At 43.7% G+C, this 26,010-nt stretch overlaps 2 protein-coding genes across 3 annotated transcripts; both read left to right on the forward strand.

Annotated features, from left to right (window-relative positions):
* Positions 1–1,107: 1,107 nt before the first annotated feature.
* On the forward strand, positions 1,108–6,255 carry txndc15 (thioredoxin domain containing 15). The gene is made up of 5 exons (XM_052529284.1): positions 1,108–1,287; positions 1,834–2,282; positions 2,844–3,007; positions 4,036–4,166; positions 5,598–6,255. Exons 1-5 carry the CDS (start codon positions 1,191–1,193, stop codon positions 5,792–5,794), a joined length of 1,038 nt encoding a protein of 345 aa, XP_052385244.1. The 5' UTR covers positions 1,108–1,190; the 3' UTR covers positions 5,795–6,255.
* A 925-nt stretch (positions 6,256–7,180) lies between these two features.
* On the forward strand, positions 7,181–20,789 carry LOC118389743 (pterin-4-alpha-carbinolamine dehydratase 2-like). 2 transcript variants are annotated; one of them, XM_035779574.2, is made up of 4 exons: positions 7,181–7,475; positions 8,919–9,050; positions 19,439–19,519; positions 20,623–20,789. In XM_035779574.2, exons 1-4 carry the CDS (start codon positions 7,377–7,379, stop codon positions 20,716–20,718), a joined length of 408 nt encoding a protein of 135 aa, XP_035635467.1. In that variant the 5' UTR covers positions 7,181–7,376; the 3' UTR covers positions 20,719–20,789. The 2 variants fall into 2 exon arrangements, with proteins under 2 accessions (XP_035635467.1, XP_035635468.1); XM_035779575.2 differs by lacking the exon at positions 19,439–19,519 and having other exon boundaries at positions 7,190–7,475.
* The last annotated feature ends 5,221 nt before the right edge of the window (positions 20,790–26,010 follow it).

A 26,010-nucleotide genomic window follows, 5' to 3' on the forward strand; every position in this document is an offset into this window, starting at 1 on the left:
TTAAAACAATTCAACTGACATTGCAAAGAATGCATTCCGTTACAAAAGCCACATCATTTACATTACATTTACATTTAAGTCATTTAGCAGACGCTCTTATCCAGAGCGACTTACAAATTGGTGCATTCACCTTATGACATCCAGTAGAACAGTCACTTTACAATAGTGCATCTAAATCTTAAAGGGGGGTGAGAAGGATTACTTATCCTATCCTAGGTATTCCTTAAAGAGGTGGGGTTTCCGGTGTCTCCGGAAGGTGGTGATTGACTCCGCTGTCCTGGCGTCGTGAGGGAGTTTGTTCCACCATTGGGGGGCCAGAGCAGCGAACAGTTTTGACTGGGCTGAGCGGGAACTGTACTTCCTCAGTGGTAGGGAGGCGAGCAGGCCAGAGGTGGATGAACGCAGTGCCCTTGTTTGGGTGTAGGGCCTGATCAGAGCCTGGAGGTACTGAGGTGCCGTTCCCCTCACAGCTCCGTAGGCAAGCACCATGGTCTTGCAATCTCCATTTGAAGTAGTCCATTTTCTTCACGATTAGCTGATCCCCCCCAACCCGATGACCCAGTTGGACATGACTCTATCAGGTTGGATCAGCAAATGAAGTTGGGAGTCCTACCCAGTTGACTACATTTCATGGTGGAAGCCCTCAATAGCGCTGCCCGTGTTAATACCACAGATAGAACAATGAGGGTTAGTTTTAAAAAGTATTTGCTAATACCACAGCCAATGCGGTATTTTGGCCGCTAGAGGTTCTTTATCGTTCAATTCAATGGGCATTATTGGCATGGGAAACATGTGTTAACATTGCCAAAGCAAGTGAGGTAGATAATATACAAAAGTGAAATAAACAACATTCTCTGTGAGTCAGAACCATACAGTCATTTGTCAGAACATGTCTTTGCCTATGTTCGAGATCATCAAACCCGTGATGTAAACATGGGAAAAGTTTGACTGACTGATCTACAAATCATATTGAGTAATTATTTATGGTGCAAGGTGATTTGCAGATCAGTCAGTCTCGACTCGCCTTTCAAATCGGCTGCAATATCAAACATGCCCAATCTCTATCTATTGACCCGGAAGTTTTTTTACTGTAGTGCATCGCTTGATATTCCCGACAGCGACTCACAACATTGGTTCCACTTATCATAAATGCCCGTAACATATATATATTGTTGTAGCTAATAGTAATTATGTCCAGAATATCAAGTAGACTCATGTTGACATGTATTGTATGTTTTACGATTTATGTTTCTGAAATAAAGAAAGTATCGTCAGTAACAGCTCAAGGTAAGAGAAGGGGACGCCAGCAGTTAGGTAGTGTTAGCTGTTTTTAATGTAGCTAGTTAGCGAGCAAGCTATAACAGCTATAGTTTCAACTATAAAGCCAGCAAAGTTGACAGGCTAGCTATCTTACTACATGCTCTTGTGTAAAGGAGTCCAAAATGGTACCTGGTCACATAGCTCTAGCTATTTTTGTTGTTGTTACATCGTTAGGTACATGTTTACCCCCAGTATCTTGTGCAGGTCAAAATGTTCTAACGTCACCATTTAGCGCTAGTAACGTTAGTTGGTTGTCAGAGAGGAAGAGGCGAAACATTTTCCAAAATCTCTGGTCGTATTTGACAAGCAAGCACATGCAAGCTGGATCAGTGGTATACATGTGTATGATGGCTCTTATTCGTTCTACGTCGTCTACAGTGATGGTGTATTTATTTGATTAATAGTCTAATTATTAGAACCAACAGGAACACATCTAGTAGGTTGATTTCATAATGTTGTTTCTACAGTTAACTTATGAAATTATATAATAATATGTACCTGTTGTATTTACAGAGAATGATGAAATACCAGAATTCAAGTTCTCTGAGGACGTGGCCTCTGATATGGAAAATATTCCCAAATTTGTGGGAATGGAGGACCTTGAGTCTCAGCCAAAGAGGCAGTACAAGACTGCAGAGATCGCAGACGCGGTAATGGGAACCGAACTACCTGTCAACCCAGCAGGAATCGAGTCACTGATCCCCAAGAATGTGAAAGACTTTCAGACAGGGTTCTCGCCACTCTGCGACGACGAGGCAAAATGTCCCTCACCTTTGACCCAAGAGGAGTCCAAGAATTCAGAACCCATGGAACCAGTCATATTGGGGATGGTCCACGTAGACGCCATGACAAATGAAGAACAGAACTCCACAGAAACTACAAAGACTTACAAAGTCAACTGTGATAAAAGGAACATAACAGGGGTGGACAACTTCACAGTGCAGGTCCTAAATGCCTCACAGGTAATCAGATGTCTGGGTTTCTTTAACTATATGCATCATGACATGAACTAGTGTGCCTGAAATAGTAGGTCCCACTGCCTTGATACTCCCTAAACTGGGGTGCCTGAAACAGGGGTTGAAACCCGGTCCCCGGGTGTCTAGAACAGACTCCCGGTCCCCGGGTGTCTAGAGCAGACTCCCGGTCCCCGGGTGTCTAGAGCAGACTCCCGGTCCCCGGGTGTCTAGAGCAGACTCCCGGTCCCCGGGTGTCTAGAGCAGACTCCCGGTCCCCGGGTGTCTAGAGCAGACTCCCGGTCCCCGGGTGTCTAGAGCAGACTCCCGGTCCCCGGGTGTCTAGAGCAGACTCCCGGTCCCCGGGTGTCTGGAACACAGTCCCGGGGTGCAACAGTTTGTGTAGGTTTTTGTTCTAGCCTAGCTTGATTTAACTAATCAAGGTGTAGTCGAGACTGGAACAAAGGCCTGGCACACACTGCAGCAATTCAGGATCTGATAGCGACACCCCTGCCATAGACCTCAAAGATAACCTGTTATCTATGTCCAATGGGACCCCCCCCCCTACAGGACTTGATGGAGTTCCTGAATGTAAACGGCACAGAATGCTCCCTGGTATTGTTCTTCACTACCTGGTGCCAGTTCTCTGCCAATCTGGCACCTCACTTCAACGCATTGCCCCGTGTCTTCCCCGGCATGCACTTCTTGGCACTGGACGCCTCCCAGCATAGCAGGTAAACTGCCAAAATACTTTACACCGGTGCAGGGCTCTCCAACCCTGTTCCTGGAGAACTAGTCCTGTAGGTTTTCACTCCAACCCTGTTCCTGGAGAACTAGTCCTGTAGGTTTTCACTCCAACCCTGTTCCTGGAGAACTAGTCCTGTAGGTTTTCACTACCTGGTGCCAGTTCCTGGAGAACTAGTCCTGTAGGTTTTCACTCCAACCCTGTTCCTGGAGAACTAGTCCTGTAGGTTTTTCACTCCAACCCTGTTCCTGGAGAACTAGTCCTGTAGGTTTTCACTCCAACCCTGTTCCTGGAGAACTAGTCCTGTAGGTTTTCACTCCAACCCTGTTCCTGGAGAACTAGTCCTGTAGGTTTTCACTCCAACCCTGTTCCTGGAGAACTAGTCCTGTAGGTTTTCACTCCAACCCTGTTCCTGGAGAACTAGTCCTGTAGGTTTTCACTCCAACCCTGTTCCTGGAGAACTAGTCCTGTAGGTTTTCACTCCAACCCTGTTCCTGGAGAACTAGTCCTGTAGGTTTTCACACCAACCCTGTTCCTGGAGACCCTGTTCCTGGAGAACTAGTCCTGTAGGTTTTCACTACAGGAGGGTAGCTTCCAGGAACAGGGTCCTGTAGGTTTTCACCTACAGGAGGGTAGCTCTCCAGGAACAGGGTTGGAGTGAAAACCTACAGGAGGGTTCTCCAGGAACAGGGTTGGAGTGAAAACCTACAGGAGGGTAGCTCTCCAGGAACAGGGTTGGAGTGAAAACCTACAGGAGGGTTCTCCAGGAACAGGGTTGGAGTGAAACCTACAGGAGGGTAGCTCTCCAGGAACAGGGTTGGAGTGAAACCTACAGGAGGGCAGCTCTCCAGGAACAGGGTTGGGGAGTTAAAACCTACAGGAGGGCAGCTCTGCACCAGTGTATCAATATGTCCTCAATTGTATCCAACACAATGAGAAAGGTCACTTCTAGTTTTCTGTCGGTGTGTTGAGCGTAACAATTATCACGTTTTCTTTTTGTAACGTGTTTCTCTCCAGTCTCTCCACAAGGTTTGGAACTGTAGCAGTTCCCAACATCCTCCTGTTTCAAGGTGTGAAACCAATGGCCAGATTCAACCAGACTGACAGAACCCTGGAGACTCTGGTGTCTTTCATAGCTAATCAGACAGGTGTGTAAACAAACGCAACGAGGCATCAGTCCCCTATCATTTAGTATTGGATGTATAGTATTTCAAAATGAAAGACGGTGTAGGATAAGACCTATATAGTCGGTGGTGTCAGAGGGAAGGCCCAAAACATTTTCAAAGACTCCAGTCACCCAAGTCATAGACTGTTCTCTCTGCTTCCATACGACAAGCAGTACCGGAATGCCACGTCTAGGTCTAAAAGTCTCATTTACAGCTTTTACCCCCAAGCCATAAGACTGAAACAATTAATCAAATGGCCACCGGGACTATTTATATTTCCCCCCCCCCCCCCCTTTGTTTTTACACTGCTGCTACTCACTGTTTATTATCTATGCTTAGTCACTTTACCCCTACATGTACAAATTACCTTAACTAACCTGTACCCACAAACATTGACTCGGTACCGGTACCAGCTGTATATAGCCTCGTTGTTGTTTTGTAATCTTAATGTTTTTCAATTTAATTTTTTACTTTAGTTTATTTAGCAAATATTTTCTTAACTCAGTATTTCTTGAACTACATTGTTGGTTAATGGCTTGTAAAGTTAGCATATCACTGTAAGGTTGTATTCTGTGGATGTGACAAATACAATTTGATTTGGTGTTGTAAGCCTTAAAGCCCCCATGCAGTCTTTATAATTTTATTTAAAAAAATCATTGCTAATGAATCATTGTTTTATTTAATGAAAATAACTCCAAAATAAATTTGATCATTTATTTGATTATTGATCATTATTTGATCAGCCAACTTTGGCCCTTGAAATGCTCAGTCTGATCGTGTGGGCGTTAGGAAACACATTTTAAGATATTTACAGCCCTGATCGGCTGATAGGAGGGTCTAGAGCCCACCCCTTACCCAGATGAACAGTCATTGGTCTATTATAATCAAACACATTGTGACATCATGATGTGGGCCATAAGTTCCGTCCCACCCGAACAGGGTAGCCTAGTGGTTAGAGCATTGGACTAGTAACCGTAAGGTTGCAAGTTCAAATCCCCGAGCTGACAAGGTACAAATCTGTCGTTCTGGCCCTGAACAGGCAGTTAACCCACTGTTCCCAGGCTGTCATTGAAAATAAGAATTTGTTCTTAACTGACTTGCCGAGTTAAATAAAGGTAAAATTTAAAAAACAGTCTGAAATTCCAGGCATTTTCAAACAGCTCTTACACAAAAAGGAAATTATCATAATTTTCGAGTGCTATTTCGACCTCATAAATCAAATCAGTGTGGAAATATCATTTAAAAAACCAGGACAATCTAGTTTAACTGCACTGCCCATCTGATGCATTTCCCCCAGCCTGACAGAATGTAAACTTGGGGACTCATTTGCTTGTTCTCATAAATGTACTTCCAATATTTGAAAGACAGGTCATTGGTATTCATTAAAAGTGTTTTTAAATCTGTCTCTTAAAGGTTTCGAAGTGAGCCCAGATCAGAATGTAACAGAGGAGGATTTATCTGGACCTCTTCCCAATGTCCCAGTGAAGAGTATTGATTGGCTGCTGGTGTTCTCCATCTTGTTCATCTCCGGCTTTACCACCTATGCCATCCTACGGACTGACAGCATCCGCTGGCTCATCCCAGGCCAAGAGCATGAGCACCAGGACTAATATTTTACAACCCAGAGACTGTAAGCCCTGTGAATAAAAGATCCTCTCAACGTGAGAGTTGTTGGGCATAAAGTGTGGTAAACCTGGACATTGTATTCAGAAAGTGTCACAGATAAGGAGCGCTGATCTAGAATCAGGTTTTTGCTTCAGCACATAATGAATAAGATTGGAACGACCTGATCCTAGATCAGCACTCATACACTTGAGACCCTTTACGAATACGGACCCAGATTTTGGAGACGGCCCAAGACACAGCGCCAGCTCAGTCCTGAGGGTTGTCGGTGTTAACTGCTGGCTTCGCTGTAACATAGCTACTGTGATATAGATATACATAATTGTTTGCTGAGTGAATTACCCCTTGGATGTTTGAACACATGTTGAATGAGTCAGTGCAACTGTTTTGATGGTGTTGTGATTAAAAGTGTCAAATTAAACATGTTTTAAATGCAGGGTTTAACCTAGCCCTTGATCGTGACTCTTCATTTACATTACACATAAGAGTCATTGGACTTAGGTGTGTTCTGTTAAGAGCCCCGATCTGTCATTCATACCATCAGTCACCTAATCAACCCCGGTTTACAATTGGCTCATTCATCACTCTCCTCCCTTGTAACTATTACACAGGTCGTTTCCGTAAATGAGAATGTGTTCTACGTCAATTTACCCGGTAAAATAAGGGTCAAATTAAATAAGAGCCCAGATGCTCGGTCTGAACAACACGCAGCGCGTTAAGGGTTTGGAAGCATAAGGACCATATATTTGATGTCCGAGGCAAAAACAACAACTAAAGGTTAAATTGATACAAACGTTTTTATAGGCTTAGTGTTCCCATATCTCCATAATACAGCGCGTGTACGGAAGACACCTGTGCTAATTATCTGTCCAGCACGCTGCTAACACCTGTGTGTAACGGAAGGCCGCCAGAAACGTGTTGTCACTGAAAAATGTTGGCTGCAACTATGATAAAGCCTGTTAAAACTATACACAGTAGCTGTATATTTAGCATTTATGAAATTATTTGGATGTTTCTAGAACCGTATCGCAACTGAGAATCGATTCTGAGTATTTTGCTGTTTTTGGCTGCAAAAACCAGTCTTCCTCTGAAAATAACATATAAGGTCCTTGGATGTTAAGGAGTAACGGTAGGCTCCTTAAGAGTACTTCTTGAAATCCAGCCTACATTATGACTTGAAATAACCTGCAATTTGAAAAGGACTTGGACAATAGAGTTTTTATTTATTCATTTATTATTTAAATCAGGCAACCTCACAGGCAGCCACCGTTTTAAATGGTCGCTACTAGTTACCCCAGCCACAAAGTCACAAACCCCGCCCAATTCTAAAAAACAATATCTTCTTGATGTTATTTTAAACTTTACCCTAATCTCAACCACACTGCTAACCGTATGTCTAACCACAACCTTAAATTAAGAACAAAAAGCTACGTTTTAATTGTATAATTATTGACGATATAGCCCATTTATAGTTTGTGGCTGTACTATCTAGTGGGACATTTTTTAAATGCTTGGTTGACTACTTGTGAGCGGGGACAGGAACGAGGATAGATCTGTTGACCAAATCTTATGCATGGGTTAATGTTTACTCTCAGGGCTAGCAGTGTTTGGCCGTGTGCATATCAGAGACTAGGCAACGTACTACTGCCCAGATATATATCCAAAATGGTAAGTGCTGCTGGCTGGGTCGATAACATTGTTAATACTAATTTAGTAGTCGTTGAGTACATTGCAGCAAATAGCATCGTTAGATTTGCAACGTGACAGCTGCAACTGTCCCAATACGATTTAAATGAGAACCGCGATAGCGTTTTATGTGTCATTGTGCAACCGTTTAAAAAAAAAAACGACAACAATATATCTTTATCGTGTAAGAGCTTGACTATCACTATGTTTCCACAATGTAACACTTTCACCTTTGTTGCAAAATACCGTACGTCATGAAGAAGGGGGAGTGGCTAAAGGGCACGTCATACTTTATTTTCTCCAGCAGGTGGTGTAGTGACATTGCTGAGTTACATTTATGGGTCTTTCTTGTGCAACCTGTTGCACTGCTAATAGTAGTAGCTATGTTCCCCATAACGTCATTGGCTGGTACAAACTCCTCAACGATTAGGGAATGTACAGGGGAAAACGGTTATAACCATATCTTATACCTCTCAGGTGGTTGATGGCAGACGTATTATCAACCATTATCTGATCAATTTCACCAGTGGTGTAAAAAATACCTTACTATCATACTTGAGTAAAAGTAACGATTCCTTAATAGAAAATGACTCAAGTAAAAGTCACACAGTAAAATTCTACTTGAGTAAAATTATAAAAGTATTTGGTTTAAAATATACTTCAGTATCAAAAGTAAAAGTATAAATCATTTCAAATTCCTTATATTAAGCAAACCAGATGGCATAATTTTCTTGTTTATTTTTTTTTTTTTACAGAAAGCCATGGGTACACTCCAACATTCAGACATAATTTACAAACAAAGCATGTGTGTTTAGTGAGTCCTCCAGATCAGAGGCAGTGGGGATGACCAGGGATGTTCTGTTGATTAGTGTGTGAATTGTACCATTTTTCTGTCTTTGCAAAATGTAACGAGTACTTTTGGGTGTCAAGGAAAATGTATGAAGTAAAAAGTACAACATTTTCTTAAGGAATGTAGTGAAGTAAAAGTAAGTCAAAAATATAAATAGTAAAGTACAGATACCCCCAAAAAACTACTTAAGTAGTACTTTAAAGTATTTTTTACTTAAGTACTTTACAGCACTGATTTTCACCTAATGAAATCAGTCAGACCAGGGTTCAGAGGTGAACTTCGCAACAGAATGCTCATATAATTTTATTAAATTGAATTTAAATGGTACCTGTATTTTAACTAGGCAAGTCAGTTAAGAACAAATTCTTATTTACATTGACAGCCTACTGGAGACCCCCACTGGCCATATAGAATGTATTGTGTTGAAGTGATCTGTCTGTTCGTTGCATTTCTATATGCAATATTGTGGAGCATTTTAACTTCACTGAATGCACCCGTGAGGTCACTTAAAGGGATGTCGTTTTACACATGATTCTATATACAGCCACTGTGTTTTCTCTCTGTTGTCCCTTCAGTCTGGAGACCCCAACTGGTTGCCCCCAGCTGACAGAGAACAGCTGCTAATGGAGCTGAAGGCTACTGGCTGGGTAGAGGTGGAGGAGCGGGATGCCATCTACAAAGAGCTCCACTTCAAAACCTTTAATCAGGTGTGAACTCTGACCTCTAACCCCCACATATCCACATCCTCATCCTCTTAACAATAAAGTTAACACCATCAACCTAATTCTGACCCCCCCCAAGCCTAGTTTTAGGTCAGTATGTTAGAAACCCCACTGCTGTACGGAACAGGGTCAATGTTATTACAACTATGTCAGCTTACGTCCCCCCCCCCCTATCCATTGCAGTGAATGACCCATGTCCCATTGCAGTGAATGTCCCATTGCAGTGAATGTCCCATTGCAGTGCATGTCCCATTGCAGTGAATGTCCCATTGCAGTGAATGTCCCATTGCAGTGCATGTCCCATTGCAGTGAATGTCCCATTGCAGTGAATGTCCCATTGCAGTGAATGTCCCATTGCAGTGCATGTCCCATTGCAGTGAATGTCCCATTGCAGTGAATGTCCCATTGCAGTGCATGTCCCATTGCAGTGCATGTCCCATTGCATGCAGCAGGATGTAAACCTTTTTGTTTGTTCTGTTATTATTTCCATGCTCCACTGTTATTGTCACAATGTTAAATATATATATATATATGGCCCTGCGTTTCTGTAGGGAAGGGTAAACTGGCAGCGACCCTTACAGCCAATGGAATAGCACAGTCTCCACGTGTTATTGCAGGTGACACCCGCTGCTACACCTACGAGTCTATTCCCCCTGCCAGTAGAACTTAATAAAAGTCATGGTTACACCTTCCACGGCATTTGTAGTAGAGGAGCTCTGTAGAGACAGTTGGAGTGCGATATCCCGCTTAGTTTGGTACAGGGTGTGTGTGTGTGTGTATATGTCTCTCCCTCCACTAAAGGTAGTGACTTCCTAGTCCTGTTATACTGCTCTTTTGAGGGCGGTGGACTTCAGACTTGTTACCGGAGGATCAGGAGAAAGACAGCTGGAATAGTTACTATCGGAAACAGACAAATTCATGTGTATTTTGTAGCTGATTGGTTGCAGGTGCAGTGAGGGAAGGACAGGTTTTTGCCCCCCCCCTCCCCCTTTTCAATCAGTCCTGTCTGGAGTGTGTAATCCCCTTGGAGAATTATTATATATACATATGTTTTTTTTTAAATGTAAACTTTTATTTAAATAGGCAAGTCGGTTAAGAACAAATTCTTATTTACAAATGACGGCCTACGGGTGTGTGAGGTACTTTTGGTGTAATGACACTCTCCTGTTTCCAACCTCGACCTCATCTTTAATACTAGATAAGTAGCCTCTGTTCTTTAGGTTGTTGTTGTTGTTTTTTACACCTTTGCTTGTGAGTCAACATTTTCTCAATGAGTAAAGGAATGAATTTGAAAAGTATTTTAAACAGTGCAGATGCATGTATCTCAATCAAATCAAATCAAATCAAATGTATTTATAAAGCCCTTCGTACATCAGCTGATATCTCAGAGTGCTGTACAGAAACCCAGCCTAAAACCCCAAACAGCAAGCAATGCAGGTGTAGAAGCACGGTGGCTAGGAAAAACTCTCCTAGAAAGGCCAAAACCTAGGAAGAAACCTAGAGAGGAACCAGGCTATGTGGGGTGGCCAGTCCTCTTCTGGCTGTACCGGGTAGAGAGGAACCAGGCTATGTGGGGTGGCCAGTCCTCTTCTGGCTGTACCGGGTAGAGAGGAACCAGGCTATGTGGGGTGGCCAGTCCTCTTCAGCACAGTGACCTTAAAAATCCATCTGCTCCCTTCAAACCAAGAAACCAAGACAAGAACACGGAAATGTGAAGTTGTGTTTTATCATTGTTGTTGTTGTAAATGTGTCTCTTTTTGCTCTTCCAGGCGTAAAGTGAAGCATCTCAAGGCCACTTAGCGGACGTTGATCCAGTGGTTAGCTGTTTTAGCCCCTAACATATTCTGTTTTTACACTTTGCTGCTTTTGAAGTCACAGGCTGGGCTCTGACCCCCCTCCACCATCTCCCTCTCTGGCTCTAAAGCCTCTCCTCTTACCTCCACATGCCACAACACATTAACATGAGGCAGACCAGAGGGGCATTTGGCAGCAATTGAGATTTTGATCAGAATTATTTCTTTCACAAACAATCAAATTGGTTAAAATGTTTCATCTGCTTCGGAAACCACGAACAATCCCGCTTTGCAACATTCCCTCCCTCCCTCCCTCCCTCCCTCCCTCCCTCCCTCCCTCCCTCCCTCCCTCCCTCCCTCCCTGTTCCTTGTTTGTGCCTCATGGTGAATGGGGACGAGCTTCAGTTGTTCCAATTTGACATCTCGTCCATTTTTTTCCCCCCTCCCTTGTTCTCCCTCTTTTCTCTTATATATTTTCACAATTTGTGTTGTTTGTTTTTTTTCCTCCATGGCCGTTCTTCAGGGCCTTTTACCAGAGGGGGGGTGAAGAGTGACTCGCTGGCTGATTTCCATTTGCCACTTATCTCCAAGTGATGGGCTTGACGAAATCAGATCCCCATGAGTTTTTAATGAGTCACACATCCCGTTTCCATAAAGGGATCCGTTCCACACTTGTCCTCTAGGGGGAGCTAGTATTTTACCCATCAATTAATGTGTAAAACGGAGAGGATGGACAGTGGAGAACAGTGAAGGCTGTGTGTCACTCAGGAATAAGCAAGACAGTGGGGTTTTAGTTAACATGTTTATTAACTTTGATTACAGCAGCAAGTGGAAGTCTTGTCATAAATAATGCTGAAACGAAAACCAGTAGTAATGTATCTACAGCGAGTGGAGTACAGCACATTCTTAGTTGTAATAGTCAGAGAAGTAAATGTGAGTTATTTTCCTTGTCAAGCCGGAGAAAAAAATCTAATCCCTTTGAACGTTGAAATCCCTTTTCTGAAGCAGTGCTTGTTGACTGGCATCCAAACGGTCTCATGTGGAAATGTCTCTTGTTATATTTCGATATAATTATTTATACAGTATGTGCATTTTTTAAAATATTATAGCTGTAGTCATTAATATTTAGAAATCTAAACTCCTTGATTTGATTTAAAAAATAATAATAATAATAATAATTGAACAGTCATCTGTTTCTCATTGAGGAGTGGGAAGCAGATGGATACAAATGACAGTATTTTAATGTCTGAATTTAAGAGGCAACATAGGCAGTAGCTATATCGTTTTGTTCCATGACCTGTGACCTGGAGTTAAATCAATGACACATTCCATCAACCTCTTAACATTCTTTCATCCACCAAGGAGAAAAGTCTAAGCTTTTATCTCCGAGCCTTGATAAAAGTCCAAGCCTACATCCCAAATGGCACACTATTCCCTATTTAGTGCACTACTATAGCACCATATTCCCTATTTAGTGCACTACTATAGCACCATATTCCCTATTTAGTGCACTACTTTTTCCCAGAGCTCTGGGGGGGAATCAGGTGTCATATGGGACATGACCCCAGAATCTCTCTATAAAAGCTGTAACCACGCATTAAAGCCAAATGGATGTTATGTTCAAACTTACAAGGTGGCTGGTGATGATTCTCTCTTCAGAAGGAGCTGCTGCCAAAACCGCTAAGGAATGAGAAATCTTCTCTCTTTATTTTCAGCCAATGAGACACAACGTTCAAAGTTCACAAACTTTTTGTGTGTGTGTGTGTGTGTGTGTTTGTCAACAAGGCGATGCCATTGGTAAAGGTTTAAATCACTGGCATGTCTAGACGCTTCTATGTAATATCAGGGAGGCCCGGCCGCCTGGTTGTCCCGTAGGGTTGTCTCCATAGAGATACAGCTGTCTATCTATGGCCTGGCTGGTCTAGCGGTAATGCCACAGCCTCCGCCTGCGGCACACGCGTCTACAGTGTTGGTGTAGGTTCAAATCCGGGCCTACTGCCCATTGACACAACCTCGCTGTCTTTCCCCACAGCCAGCCTCTTATTTTTTGACCTTTTATTTAACCAGGCAAGTCAGTTAAGAACATATTCTTATTTTCAATGACGGCCTGGGAACAGTGGGTTAACTGCCTGTTCAGGGGCAGAACAACAGATTTGTACCTTGTCAGCTCGGGGGTTTGAACTCACAACCTTCCGGTTACTAGTCCAATGCTCTAACCACTAGGCTACGCTACCTTAAAAATAGTTTGTTTGTATCTGTGGTTGTCCTGGGTCGCAGACATGAGCTGTGAGTGGAAGACATTTGCATTTCAGCTCCAGAGGATATTTATTATCTGTCGATCTGTACATCTCCCTCAACATCCCCCAGGTCCACTCTGCACAGCTCCCTCAACATCCCCCAGGTCCACTCTGCACAGCTCCTTCAACATCCCCCAGGTCCACTCTGCACAGCTCCCTCAACATCCCCCAGGTCCACTCTGCACAGCTCCCTCAACATCCCCCAGGGCCACTCTGCACAGCTCCCTCAACATCCCCCAGGTCCACTCTGCACAGCTCCCTCAACATCCCCCAGGGCCACTCTGTACGAGGCTGATACATCCCCCAGGGCCACTCTGCACAGCTCCCTCAACATCCCCCAGGGCCACTCTGCACAGCTCCCTCAACATCCCCCAGGGCCACTCTGCACAGCTCCCTCAACATCCCCCAGGTCCACTCTGCACAGCTTCCTCAACATCCCCCAGATCCGCTCTGTACGAGGCTGATATATCCCCCAGATCCACTCTGTACGAGGCTGATATATCCCCCAGGGCCACTCTGCACAGCTCCCCACTCAACATCCCCCAGGGCCACTCTGCACAGGCTCCCCCAGGGCCACTCAACATCCCCCAGGGCCACTCTGCACAGGCTGATATATCCCTCAACATCCCCCAGGTCCACTCTGTACAGGCTGATATATCCCCAGGGCCACTCAAGGCTGATCCCCCAGGGCCACTCTGTACGAGGCTGATATATCCCCCAGGGCCACTCTGTACGAGGCTGATATATCCCCCAGGGCCACTCTGTACGAGGCTGATATATCCCCCAGGGCCACTCTGTACGAGGCTGATATATCCCCCAGGGCCACTCTGTACGAGGCTGATATATCCCCCAGGGCCACTCTGTACGAGGCTGATATATCCCCCAGGGCCAGGGGCTGATATATCCCCCAGGGCCACTCTGTACGAGGCTGATATATCCCCCAGGGCCACTCTGTACGAGGCTGATATATCCCCCAGGGCCACTCTGTACGAGGCTGATATATCCCCCAGGGCCACTCTGTACGAGGCTGATATATCCCCCAGGGCCACTCTGTACGAGGCTGATATATCCCCCAGGGCCACTCTGTACGAGGCTGATATATCCCCCAGGGCCACTCTGTAGGCTGAGGCTGATATATCCCCCCCAGGGCCACTCTGTACGAGGCTGATATATCCCCCAGGGCCACTCTGTATATCGAGGCTGATATATCCCCAGGGCCACTCTGTACGAGGCTGATATATCCCCCAGGGCCACTCTGTACGAGGCTGATATATCCCCCATCCCCCTGAGGGCCACTCTGTACGAGGCTGATATATCCCCCAGGGCCACTCTGTACGAGGCTGATATATCCCCCAGGGCCACTCTGTACGAGGCTGATGATAGGCTGATATATCCCCAGGGCCACTCTGTACGAGGCTGATATATCCCCCAGGGCCACTCTGTACGAGGCTGATATATCCCCCAGGGCCACTCTGTACGAGGCTGATATATCCCCCAGGGCCACTCTGTACGAGGCTGATATATCCCCCAGGGCCACTCTGTACGAGGCTGATATATCCCCCAGGGCCACTCTGTACGAGGCTGATATATCCCCCAGGGCCACTCTGTACGAGGCTGATATATCCCCCAGGGCCACTCTGTACGAGGCTGATATATCCCCCAGGGCCACTCTGTACGAGGCTGATATATCCCCCAGGGCCACTCTGTACGAGGCTGATATATCCCCCAGGGCCACTCTGTACGAGGCTGATATATCCCCCACTCTGTAGGGCTGATATATCACTCTGTACGAGGCTGATATATCCCCCCAGGGCCACTCTGTACGAGGCTGATATATCCCCCAGGGCCACTCTGTACGAGGCTGATATATCCCCCAGGGCCACTCTGTACGAGGCTGATATATCCCCCAGGGCCACTCTGTACGAGGCTGATATATCCCCCAGGGCCACTCTGTACGAGGCTGATATATCCCCCAGGGCCACTCTGTACGAGGCTGATATATCCCCCAGGGCCACTCCGTACGAAGCTGATCCCCTGTTTTTATATTCTGAGAGGTGCTCCCTGCCTCCCTCTCCGCCAAATCTCTCTCAAGCCTCTCCCTCTCATTTAAGGGCTCTGTTTGTATTGAGTAATTTTTCATACAACTAAATGTGCTTAATCTGCTGAGTGGAGTACAGTCCTCCCGCCCCCCCACCCCTGTGTCGTCTAGAAAATGAAATGGCACTTTCCCTGGGAACTGCAGGAATCCTTCCATTGATCTGATATGAGCTGCTCGTGTTGTGAAACGGCCGGAGGGGACCTGCGAGGTGTGGTGCCCAAGCGGAGGTGGTTAGATAATCGGCCTATCAGTCTTGGTAAGACAAGCTGGCCATGACGTTTGCTGTCTATTGAGGAGGAGCCAATGACTTGTTAGTTATGGAGCGTCTGTTAACCCTGTAGTAGAAGACAATTTACACGACACCTTACATAAATAGGAGTTGACTTTTCTTTATGGACATTTGTTCCATATGATATGTGCTTTACCAAATTATAATTATTTTTTTCATAGGGTATGCTGCACCTTTTGTTAGAGCTATAGAATTAAGTTTATTTTCATGAAATATTAAAGTTGGATGTTATGAACGTTAATCACATGGGATTAGTATGGATCATGTGTCCTTTGAACGTCTCGACAACAACACAGTGTTGACTCACTACTGTACCATCGAGAGAGCCAATGTGAAGACAATTATGAGGCAATGGAATGTATCTTCCGACCTAGAGAGGAGGGGAAATGTAAAGGGGGGTGTGGTCATCAGCACCATCATTCTGTTTGTGACCTCTCTCTCTGTCTGTGTGTCTCTGTCTGTGTGTCTGTGTGTCTGTGTGTCTGTCTGTCTCTCTGTCTCTCTCTCTCTGTGTGGAGTTATGAACATTTTGAAGCTAGCGTTAGTGTTGATGGGTCTTGGAGGGTAATGTAATCACCAGAGAGAGAGAGTAGAGGGGAGGGGGGGGTGAGTGGCACAATCTGCATGCACTTACTCCTGGCAGAGAATCCAGGCGTCCCTAAGCCTTGGACCGCGAGGCGGTGGAAAACGATCTGTAAATGTCAGGCACATGTGTTTGAAGCTAGAGCTGTGTTTCAGCCCCGGCCGCAACGAGGGAAAAGCTCTCCGACGTCAAATGGTCTCATCCAGTGTTTTATGACAATCACGGCGGTAATAGCCCAGAAATGCCAGTCAAAAAGCGGTGCGTGGGGAACCAGGGCCTACTGGCCTGTCTGTTGGGTGTTTCTGATTATTTGAGATGGGGGGGGGTCTGTGCTGTGTCACGTCAAATTAGCAGAAACTGACAGCTCGGCTGTGGGCCGTAGTAGTGTGGCCAACAGGCCGGTGCGTTGTGTGTTCCGATGGTAGGCTTCGTGATAGTTAAACACACGGGTCCAGAGCGGGAGAGTCCTTGACCTCTTGACCTTTTGGTGTCAGTCGGAGCTGAGGGTTGTGCCTTCTCTTGTCCGAGGGGTGTTGGGATGACCTCTGGGTGACCTTGGTTAAACCACACTGGGCTGTGTCTCTATGTTCCCCTATGTAGTACAGGAACCCTATCGCTCTGGTGAATTTGGGACGCACCCTTCTTCTAATGCCCTAAGAGACCTCCCTCCTTGCCACAGAACATACAAAATACCTTTACACACACAGGCCCAATTCTATAGCCTACAAAAAGGTCACGTATTTTATATATATTTTAAATACAAACGCAATATGCAACCATTTTTACTGAGATACAGTTCATATAAGGAAATCAGTCAATTGAAATAAATAAATTAGGCCCTAATCTATGGGTTTCGCTTGAATGGGCAGGGGCGCAGCCATAGGTGGGCCTTTTGAGGGCATAGCCAATCAGAATGAGTTGTTCCCCACAAAAGGGCTTTATTACAGACAGAAATACTCCTCAGCACCCCCCCCCTCCAGACGATCCCGCAGGTGAGGAAGCTGGATGTGGAGGTTCTGGGCTGGCGTGGTTAAATGTGCTCTACGGTTGGGAGACTGGTTGGACGTACTGCCAAATTCTCTAAAACAATGTTGGAGGCAGTTTATGGTAGAGAAATGAACATTAAATTCTCTGGCAACAGCTCTGGTGGACATTCCCTGTAGTCAGCATGACAATTGTACACTCCCTCAAAACATGAGACACCTGTGACATTGTGTTGTGTGACAAAACAGCATATTTTAGAGCGGCCTTTTATTGTCCCCAGCACAAGGTGCACCTGTGTAATGATCATGCTGTTTAAACAGCTTCTTGATATGCTCCACCTGTCAGGTGGATGGATTATCTTGGCAAGGAACACATGCTCACTAACAGGGATGTAAAACAAATTTGTGCACAATTTTAGATAAATGTCCAGAATTTTTTATTTCAGCTCATGAAACATGGGACCAACATTTTACATGTTGCATTTATATTTTTGGTCAGTGAATGTCATTGAAAGGAACACTAGACTTAGTTAAGATATAATGAACATGATCACGGTTGACTGTTACCTACTGTATACTTGTCAGTCACTAGTCTGGGAAAACCCGACCCTAGGCAACACAGTGAATAAGATCTGGTTTCAATGATGGACTCGTTTGGCATAGAGAAATTACAGTACGTCACTGTCTACGTCGATGAGGGAGAAAACAATTCTAGAGAGTCTCCCAACAAATCATGAGGCAGACATGCCAAAAACATTGCGATTCGAAACTAAACTTTGCAGTGAAGGTAGTTGATGCAAACACGAGCCATCTGTGAAATGCACCCTGTAAATAATATAAACTCCGTCTTGATAGCTACTATTTAGTATTTAATTCAAGCGGATAAGGTGGTGAAGTAGGTAGTGACGTAGTTTCTCTATGCCAAAAGAGTCAGTCATTGAAACCCGACCCTAGTCACTGTTGCCTAGTCACTGTTGCCTAGTCACTGTTGCCTAGGCACTGTTGCCTAGTCACTGTTGCCTAGGCACTGTTGCCTAGGCACTGTTGCCTAGGCACTGTTTCCTAGTCACTGTTGCCTTGCCACTGTTGCCTTGCCACTGTTGCCTAGGGTCGGGTTTTGTGACTGACTAGTCAGTCAGTCACAGGGTGCAGATTAGTTCTGGTTAGCACAGGGGGGGAAATGTTTAGACAACACCTGACCTGGCAGCCTATTTAATAATCTCCATTATTGCCAATGAGAGTTGACAAAAAGCAGACTGACTGCAAACCTAAATTGGTGCCAAGGGGTCAAGTTGCAGGAATATGCCAATTACTTAAATTGATCAGGAGATGGTTTCCTTGATAACCAATTTGATCAAGTTCGCCGATCGTGTTACATCATGGCCGGGGAGAAAAAGGAGGTCTCCAAATTGGTTACAACACACTAAAGACTAAACGTGACTTCCTCTCTCTCTGATTCTGCTTAGTCGGATGCCTCCCAAATGGCACCCTATTCCCTATATAGTGCACTACTTTAGACCAGAGCCCTATGGCCCCCTATTCCCTATATAGTACACTACTTTAGACCAGAGCCCTATGGCACCCTATTCCCTATATAGTGCACTACTTTAGACCAGAGCCCTATGGCCCCCTATTCCCTATATAGTACACTACTTTAGACCAGAGCCCTATGGAACCCTATTCCCTATATAGTGCACTACTTTAGACCAGAGCCCTATGGCCCCCTATTCCCTATATAGTGCACTACTTTAGACCAGAGCCCTATGGCCCCCTATTCCCTATATAGTACACTACTTTAGACCAGAGCCCTATGGTCCCATATTCCCTATATAGTGCACTACTTTAGACCAGGGCCATATTCCCTATACAGTACACTACTTTTGAACAGGGTCCCTAAGAAATAGGGTGTCATTTGAGATACACCTGTCATGTCAGTAGGTGGGTGGAGCTACAGATCTGGCTGCCGAGATGGCCTGTAAACAATGGCGTTTCAGTTTATGTAATTAACTGAGGAGGAAGTATTTAGGGGCTTAATTGAGATTGCAGTGGGAAATTGCTCTGAAATGGCTCTGCCTGATTTATTCACAGTGGGGACACGGTGCGGAGCGAGGGATTGTACCCTTCTTTGCAGATTAGAAAAACCATAATCACTCCCTTCATGCATGACTCTGATTGGAGTGCACACATGCCACCAGAAATATGGAGAAAGATGTAGAGAGAGAGAGTGTGTGTGTGTGGGGGGGAGGAGGGGTGGGGGTTCTTCCTGAATTTCAGAAAGCATGAGGCCAGCAGCTTACTGACTCTTGTTTTCTCCCGGTTCCCTCACCTAGGCCTTTGGCTTCATGTCCCGAGTGGCTTTGCAAGCAGAGAAGATGAACCACCATCCAGAGTGGTTCAACGTTTATAACAAGGTATAGTGAGACTCTGCTGTTGCCTTATTTTGAAGAGTTGAACTGCTGAATACGTATTTTATATTAGCTATGGTTTGATATCCTTCACAAACTGGTATTCGCGAGAGTTGAATTTGCCACGTGAAACAATTGTTAGACTACAGGGAGGGCTTTCTTATGTTTCAGGGGCCATCGTACACAAGTCAAACTGATGAGCAAGGGGGCGAAAGCAGTAGCTTTCAACAGTAATTTGGACATTTTCTTGAGGAAAATCTCTGCTAATAAGTGTATTTCCCCCCCCTCGTGTAGAAATAAGTCACAGTTGATATATGACAAAAAAACGGTGCCCCTGAAAATCTCTCGGCATTAAGCTTTAGCCACTGAGTCACTGTGTGGCAGACCAACTGCGCTGAGAAGAATTCGACATTAATCCTCCTCTTTATTAGTGTCTACAGGTTTTTGGGCCTTCACAATACTTTCCACTGTGCTCTGAAAGAAAGAAAAGGAGAAACACGTGATATGACTTGGATGCGTAGTCTGATATGGATGTGTAGGTTATAATTTTAACCTTTTATTTAACTAGGCAAGTCGGCTCTAGAACAAATTCTTATTTACAACGACGGCCTGACACCGGCCAAACCCAGACCAGGACTCCCGGTCACAGCCCGGGATCGAACCAGGGTCTGTAGTGACGCCTCTAGCACTGTAATGCAGTACCTGTGATATGGATGTGTTGTAACTATGATCTTGTTTAGAGGAACATTTAGTTGTTTTGTTTTCATATGTCATATGAAAACAGGGTAGCCTAGTGGTTAGAGTGTAGAGGCGGCAGGGTAGCCTAGTGGTTAGAGCGTAGGGACGGTAGGTAGCCTAGTGGTTAGAGCGTAGGGACGGTAGGTAGCCTAGTGGTTAGAGCGTTGAACTAGTAACCGGAAGGTTGCAAGTTCAAACCCCCCGAGCTGACAAGGTACTGCCCCTGAACAGGCAGTTAACCCACTGTTCCCAGGCCGTCATTGAAAATAAGAATTTGTTCTTAACTGACTTGACTAGTTAAATAAAAGGTCAAATAAAATAAAAAAACATTCTTCGTACTTTGTTTTTTTCCCACTCTCTCTCGTTTTCAGGTCCAGATAACACTAACTACGCATGACTGTGGAGGATTGTCCAAACGGGATATCAAGATGGCCAAGTTTATTGATAAAGTTACCTTGTCCATGTAGATGTTCCTCCTGTATATGTCACACGATTGTTATACAACTTTCTATTTCAAATAAAAATGTATTCACTATAATGTGTAGGCCTAATCATTTTTATGAAATGCACAATAATGATGTAATTCTATTTTACAGTTGGAATGAATCATGAAATAGAGCACTGCCCGAGGCCAGGGGTTCTCAAAGTGGGGTCTGCGGACCACTGCAGGTCCCTGGAGGTAGTGCAGGGTGTCTGCTGTCAGCACCAAAAATATTTGTATTGCTTGACATTTTTTTGTTTTTTTTAAATGAATGTTACTACCAGATTAAATTACTTTTGGCCAAGCAAATCCCTGTAATAAATTGGTGTGTGTGTGTAATACAATGTAATATTGTTAATGTACTGAACCCAATGCATCATGGGCCTGGGAAGCTGACAGGGATATTGGCATCCACAGTACTCCACCAATTATACATTTTTTGACTCGACTATTCCACTCAAAGTATTATTATTATTATTTTTATTTATTTATTTTTTACATAAATGCACTGCAATTTACGATTTAAAACTGCAAAGTGTTCTCTCTGCCTCATGGAAAAATGTGTAGAATTGCAGGATATTCACTTTAACCCATTTAAATCTCATCGGTTGTACTTTACTGGCTCTAGATAAGTTTAAAGGTGTACATTATCAACATAAGTAATATATTATGCTTTTTTTTTGTGTGTCCAGTATGATTCCGATACATTTTTAATATGATTTCTGTATAATCACAAGCACTAAATCTCCAAGGTGCACTTTTAACAGATTAATTTAGTACCAGAAAACTGTATCAATTAAAAACAAATATTTGTAAGTATAATGTTTTAAAGGGTTTAGTTTACATATGTGCCTTCATTTTCAATACATTTAATCCATGATGCTCATGGTATAGAGCCTTCAGAAAGCATTCATATCCCTTTGTAGCTATAGAGCCTTCAGAAAGCATTCATATCCCTTTGTAGCTATAGAGCCTTCAGAAAGCATTCATATCCCTTTGTAGCTATAGAGCCTTCAGAAAGCATTCATATCCCTTTGTAGCTATAGAGCCTTCAGAAAGCATTCATATCCCTTGTAGCTACAGAGCCTTCAGAAAGCATTCATACCCATTGTAGCTACAGAGCCTTCAGAAAGCATTCATATCCCTTGTAGCTACAGAGCCTTCAGAAAGCATTCATACCCCTTGTAGCTACAGAGCCTTCAGAAAGCATTCATATCCCTTTGTAGCTACAGAGCCTTCAGAAAGCATTCATACCCCTTGTAGCTACAGAGCCTTCAGAAAGCATTCATACCCCTTTGTAGCTACAGAGCCTTCAGAAAGCATTCATATCCCTTTGTAGCTACAGAGCCTTCAGAAAGCATTCATATCCCTTGTAGCTACAGAGCCTTCAGAAAGCATTCATACCCCTTTGTAGCTACAGAGCCTTCAGAAAGCATTCATATCCCTTTGTAGCTACAGAGCCTTCAGAAAGCATTCATACCCCTTGTAGCTACAGAGCCTTCAGAAAGCATTCATATCCCTTTGTAGCTACAGAGCCTTCAGAAAGCATTCATACCCCTTGTAGCTACAGAGCCTTCAGAAAGCATTCATACCCCTTGTAGCTACAGAGCCTTCAGAAAGCATTCATATCCCTTTGTAGCTACAGAGCCTTCAGAAAGCATTCATATCCCTTTGTAGCTACAGAGCCTTCAGAAAGCATTCATACCCCTTGTAGCTACAGAGCCTTCAGAAAGCATTCATACCCCATTGTAGCTACAGAGCCTTCAGAAAGCATTCATACCCCATTGTAGCTACAGAGCCTTCAGAAAGCATTCATACCCCATTGTAGCTACAGAGCCTTCAGAAAGCATTCATACCCCATTGTAGCTACAGAGCCTTCAGAAAGCATTCATACCCCATTGTAGCTACAGAGCCTTCAGAAAGCATTCATATCCCTTGTAGCTACAGAGCCTTCAGAAAGCATTCATATCCCTTTGTAGCTACAGAGCCTTCAGAAAGCATTCATATCCCTTTGTAGCTACAGAGCCTTCAGAAAGCATTCATACCCCTTGTAGCTACAGAGCCTTCAGAAAGCATTCATACCCCATTGTAGCTACAGAGCCTTCAGAAAGCATTCATACCCCATTGACTTATTCCCCATTTTGTTGTCACAGCCTGAATTCAATACCCCATAATGACAAAGTCAAATTTATTGAAAATGAATTACATAGTTAATTTACACTCCTGAGTCAATACTTAGAATCACCTTTGGCAACAATTACAGCTCTGAGTCTTTCTGGGTAGCTCTGCAAAGAGCTTTGCACACTTTGATTGTACAATACTTGCAAATTATTCTCTTTTTGTACTCTTCCAAATCTGCCCAAGTTGGTTGTTTATCATTGCTAGACAGCCGTTTTCAAGTCTTGACAAAGATTTTCAAAGCCAATTTAGTTCACAACTGTAACTAGGCCACTCAGGAACATTGAATGTACTCTTGGTAAGCAACTGCAGTTATATATTTGGCTTTCGGTTATTTTAGAATAATAGTGAAGACATCAAAAACTATGAAATAACACATGTGGAATCATGTCGTAGCCAAAGAAAGTGTTTACAAAATCAAAATATATTTTATATTTATGATTCTTCAAAGTAGCCACCCTTTGCCTTGATGACAGCTTTGCACGCTCTTGGTATTCTCTCAACCAGTTTCATGAGGTAGTCACCTGGAATGCATTTCAATTAATTAAAACCTCTTAGGGAAGTTGCGAATTTTCGCAGCTTTTTGTTAAAAATCGCGCAACATTTCAGCGCCCTGCTATTCATGCCAGGAATATAGTATATGCATATGATTAGTATGTGTGGGTATAAAACACTCAGACGTTTCTAAAACTGGTTAAATCACGGCTGTGACTATTAACAGAACGTGCGTTTCATTGAAAAGTGCAGGAAAATCTGATCACTGAAAATGGAAAAAAATATCCATGCGCCACTTCCAAGAATTGTTAAAGGTGAACCAGATTAAATGAGGTCGAGGTTGCAATACCTACAGCTTCCACACGATGTCAACAGTCTTGTCATTTGCCTACAATTTGTTTCTTGGTCAAACGAAGAAGAGACAAGCCATTTCTTCAGGTATTCGACCGGATATATTGGTTGAGATTTATCCGGACATTATTTCCAGACGGACACCTATAGAATTGACATCGCCTCGTGATCAATTTTATCGCTTATTAACGTGTACTAATACCTAAAGTTGCATTCCAAAAGTATTTTGAAGTGTTTTGTGAAAGTTTATCGTCGACTTTTTTAATTTTAAAAAACAGTACATTGTATGTGCATTTTAATGAAAGTTTGAGTTTTATCAAAAACTATACGTGGCGCACTTGAAATTTCCGCTGATTGATGTTCCCACCTCAGAACCACGGCTCTAACTTAACAAGTGTGCCTTGTTAAAAGTTCATTTGTGGAATTTCTTTCCTTCTTAATGCGTTATGAGCCAATCAGTTGTGTTGTGACAAGGTAGGGGTGGTATATAGAAGATAGCCCTATTTGGTAAAATACCAAGTCCATATTACTGCAAAAACAGCTTAAATAAGCAAAGAGAAACTACAGTCCATCATTACTTTAAGACATGAAGGTCAGTCAATCCAGAAAATTTCAAGAACTTTTAAGGTTTCTTCAAGTGCAGTCGCAAAACCCATCAAGCACTATGATGAAACTGGCTCTCATGAGGACCGCCACAGGAAACGAAGACCCAGAGTTATTTCGGCTGCAGAGGATAAGTTCATTAGAGTTACCAGCCTCAGAAATTACAGCCCAAATAAACGCTTCACAGAGTTCAAGTAGAAGACACATCACAACATCCACTGTTCAGAGGAGACTGTGTGAATCAGTCCTTCATGGTCGAATTGCTGCAAAGAAACCGGTGGAAATCTGTCCTTTGGTCTGATGAGTCCAAATTTGAGATTTTTGGTTCCAACCGCCGTGTCTTTGTGAGAAGCAGAGTAGGTGAACGGATGATCTCTGCATGTGTAGTTCCCACCGTGAAGCATGGAGGAGGAGGTGTGATGGCGTGGGGGTGCTTTGCTGGTGACACTGTCGGGATTTATTTAGAATTCAAGGAACACTTAACCAGCATGGATACCACAGCACTCTGCAGCGATACGCCATCCCATCTGGTTTGCGCTTAGTGGGACTTAGAGCTTTTGTTTTTCCAACAGGACAATGACCCAACACACCTCCAGGCTGTGCAAGTGCTATTTGAAACCATGTACAATTCACAAAACATCCATTGAATTATTCAAATAATTGTGTCGCTGAGGCTGATATTTTTTTTAAATATATTCATCCATTCATTTTTTGGAAACTAGTCAGGATAGAGGGAAAGATGAACGGTGCAAAGTATAGAGAGATCCTTGATGAAAACCTGCTCCAGAGTGCCCAGGACCGTTCAATATAGTATGTACTACGATTTGTTTTCTTTAATTAATTGTACAAAAAGCTGCCAAATATATTCATTGTTGATGATCAACTATGCAATGTTATCCATTCCAAATGAATGACATTGCTTATGGATTTATTTTGTAAATGCGCTTTTAGAATTGTTTTTTTTAGATTTTTTTTATTTATATTTACTTAGTTATAACTGTTAGTTTGTTTTGCCAATATCTCATTTGTTGTCAAGTTAAGGTTTCTTTTATTTTCAAATATCAATTTATTTATATTTCTGGTTGACGTGATGACATCGTCGCTGCTTGCGCCGTTCCCTGTGCATACTGAGTGCGCATGTGATGTTGGTTCATATAAACCGGAGGCAACCTGGATATAGGTGGAAGCGAACAAGGTGCAAATTACAGGGGAACCGGGGGGGGTTCAGCTCCCCTGAATGAGACGTTATCTCCCCTAAATGGAACAAAAGTCTAATTTGGGGGTGGGCGTCTCCAAATAATGCTAATTTAACCATTATCCTATTTGTTTAAAATGTAGTGGTAAATAAGAAAATAAAAGCTTCCAAATGAAACGAACACCCCCCCCCCACCTCTCTGTCATGGTTTAAACCATTTAGTGCTATGTGGGGGGCTGTCCACTCAGTAGTTCTGAATTTCGCTCTCAGCTAAGCTCCTTTAACGCATAGATTTTCCTTTGTACTTCCTCATTTTTGCCAGTTGTTTTCCATGCGTCTTTGATGAAAATAACCTTTGTTCCAATGCATTAGATTTATCTATGGATTTATCCTTGTTTATTTTTGTCGGTCAGCTGTTTTACGGCGCTCATTGCTTTGCTTTTCAGGTGCATCGTC

Source organism: Oncorhynchus keta, chromosome 11 (assembly GCF_023373465.1).
Source record: "Oncorhynchus keta strain PuntledgeMale-10-30-2019 chromosome 11, Oket_V2, whole genome shotgun sequence".
In the NCBI taxonomy this organism is placed as follows: domain Eukaryota; kingdom Metazoa; phylum Chordata; class Actinopteri; order Salmoniformes; family Salmonidae; genus Oncorhynchus; species Oncorhynchus keta.

Bases quoted from the DNA above. Each gene is read 5' to 3' on its own strand.
- txndc15 (XM_052529284.1), top strand. From the start codon at position 1,191: ATGTCCAGAATATCAAGTAGACTCATGTTGACATGTATTGTATGTTTT. The intron at 1,288-1,833 runs GTAAGAGAAGGG...TTGTATTTACAG, and splicing joins ATCGTCAGTAACAGCTCAAG to AGAATGATGAAATACCAGAA. The intron at 3,008-4,035 runs GTAAACTGCCAA...GTTTCTCTCCAG, and splicing joins GACGCCTCCCAGCATAGCAG to TCTCTCCACAAGGTTTGGAA.
- LOC118389743 (XM_035779574.2), top strand. From the start codon at position 7,377: ATGCATGGGTTAATGTTTACTCTCAGGGCTAGCAGTGTTTGGCCGTGT. The intron at 9,051-19,438 runs GTGTGAACTCTG...TCCCTCACCTAG, and splicing joins ACTTCAAAACCTTTAATCAG to GCCTTTGGCTTCATGTCCCG. The intron at 19,520-20,622 runs GTATAGTGAGAC...TCTCGTTTTCAG, and splicing joins GGTTCAACGTTTATAACAAG to GTCCAGATAACACTAACTAC.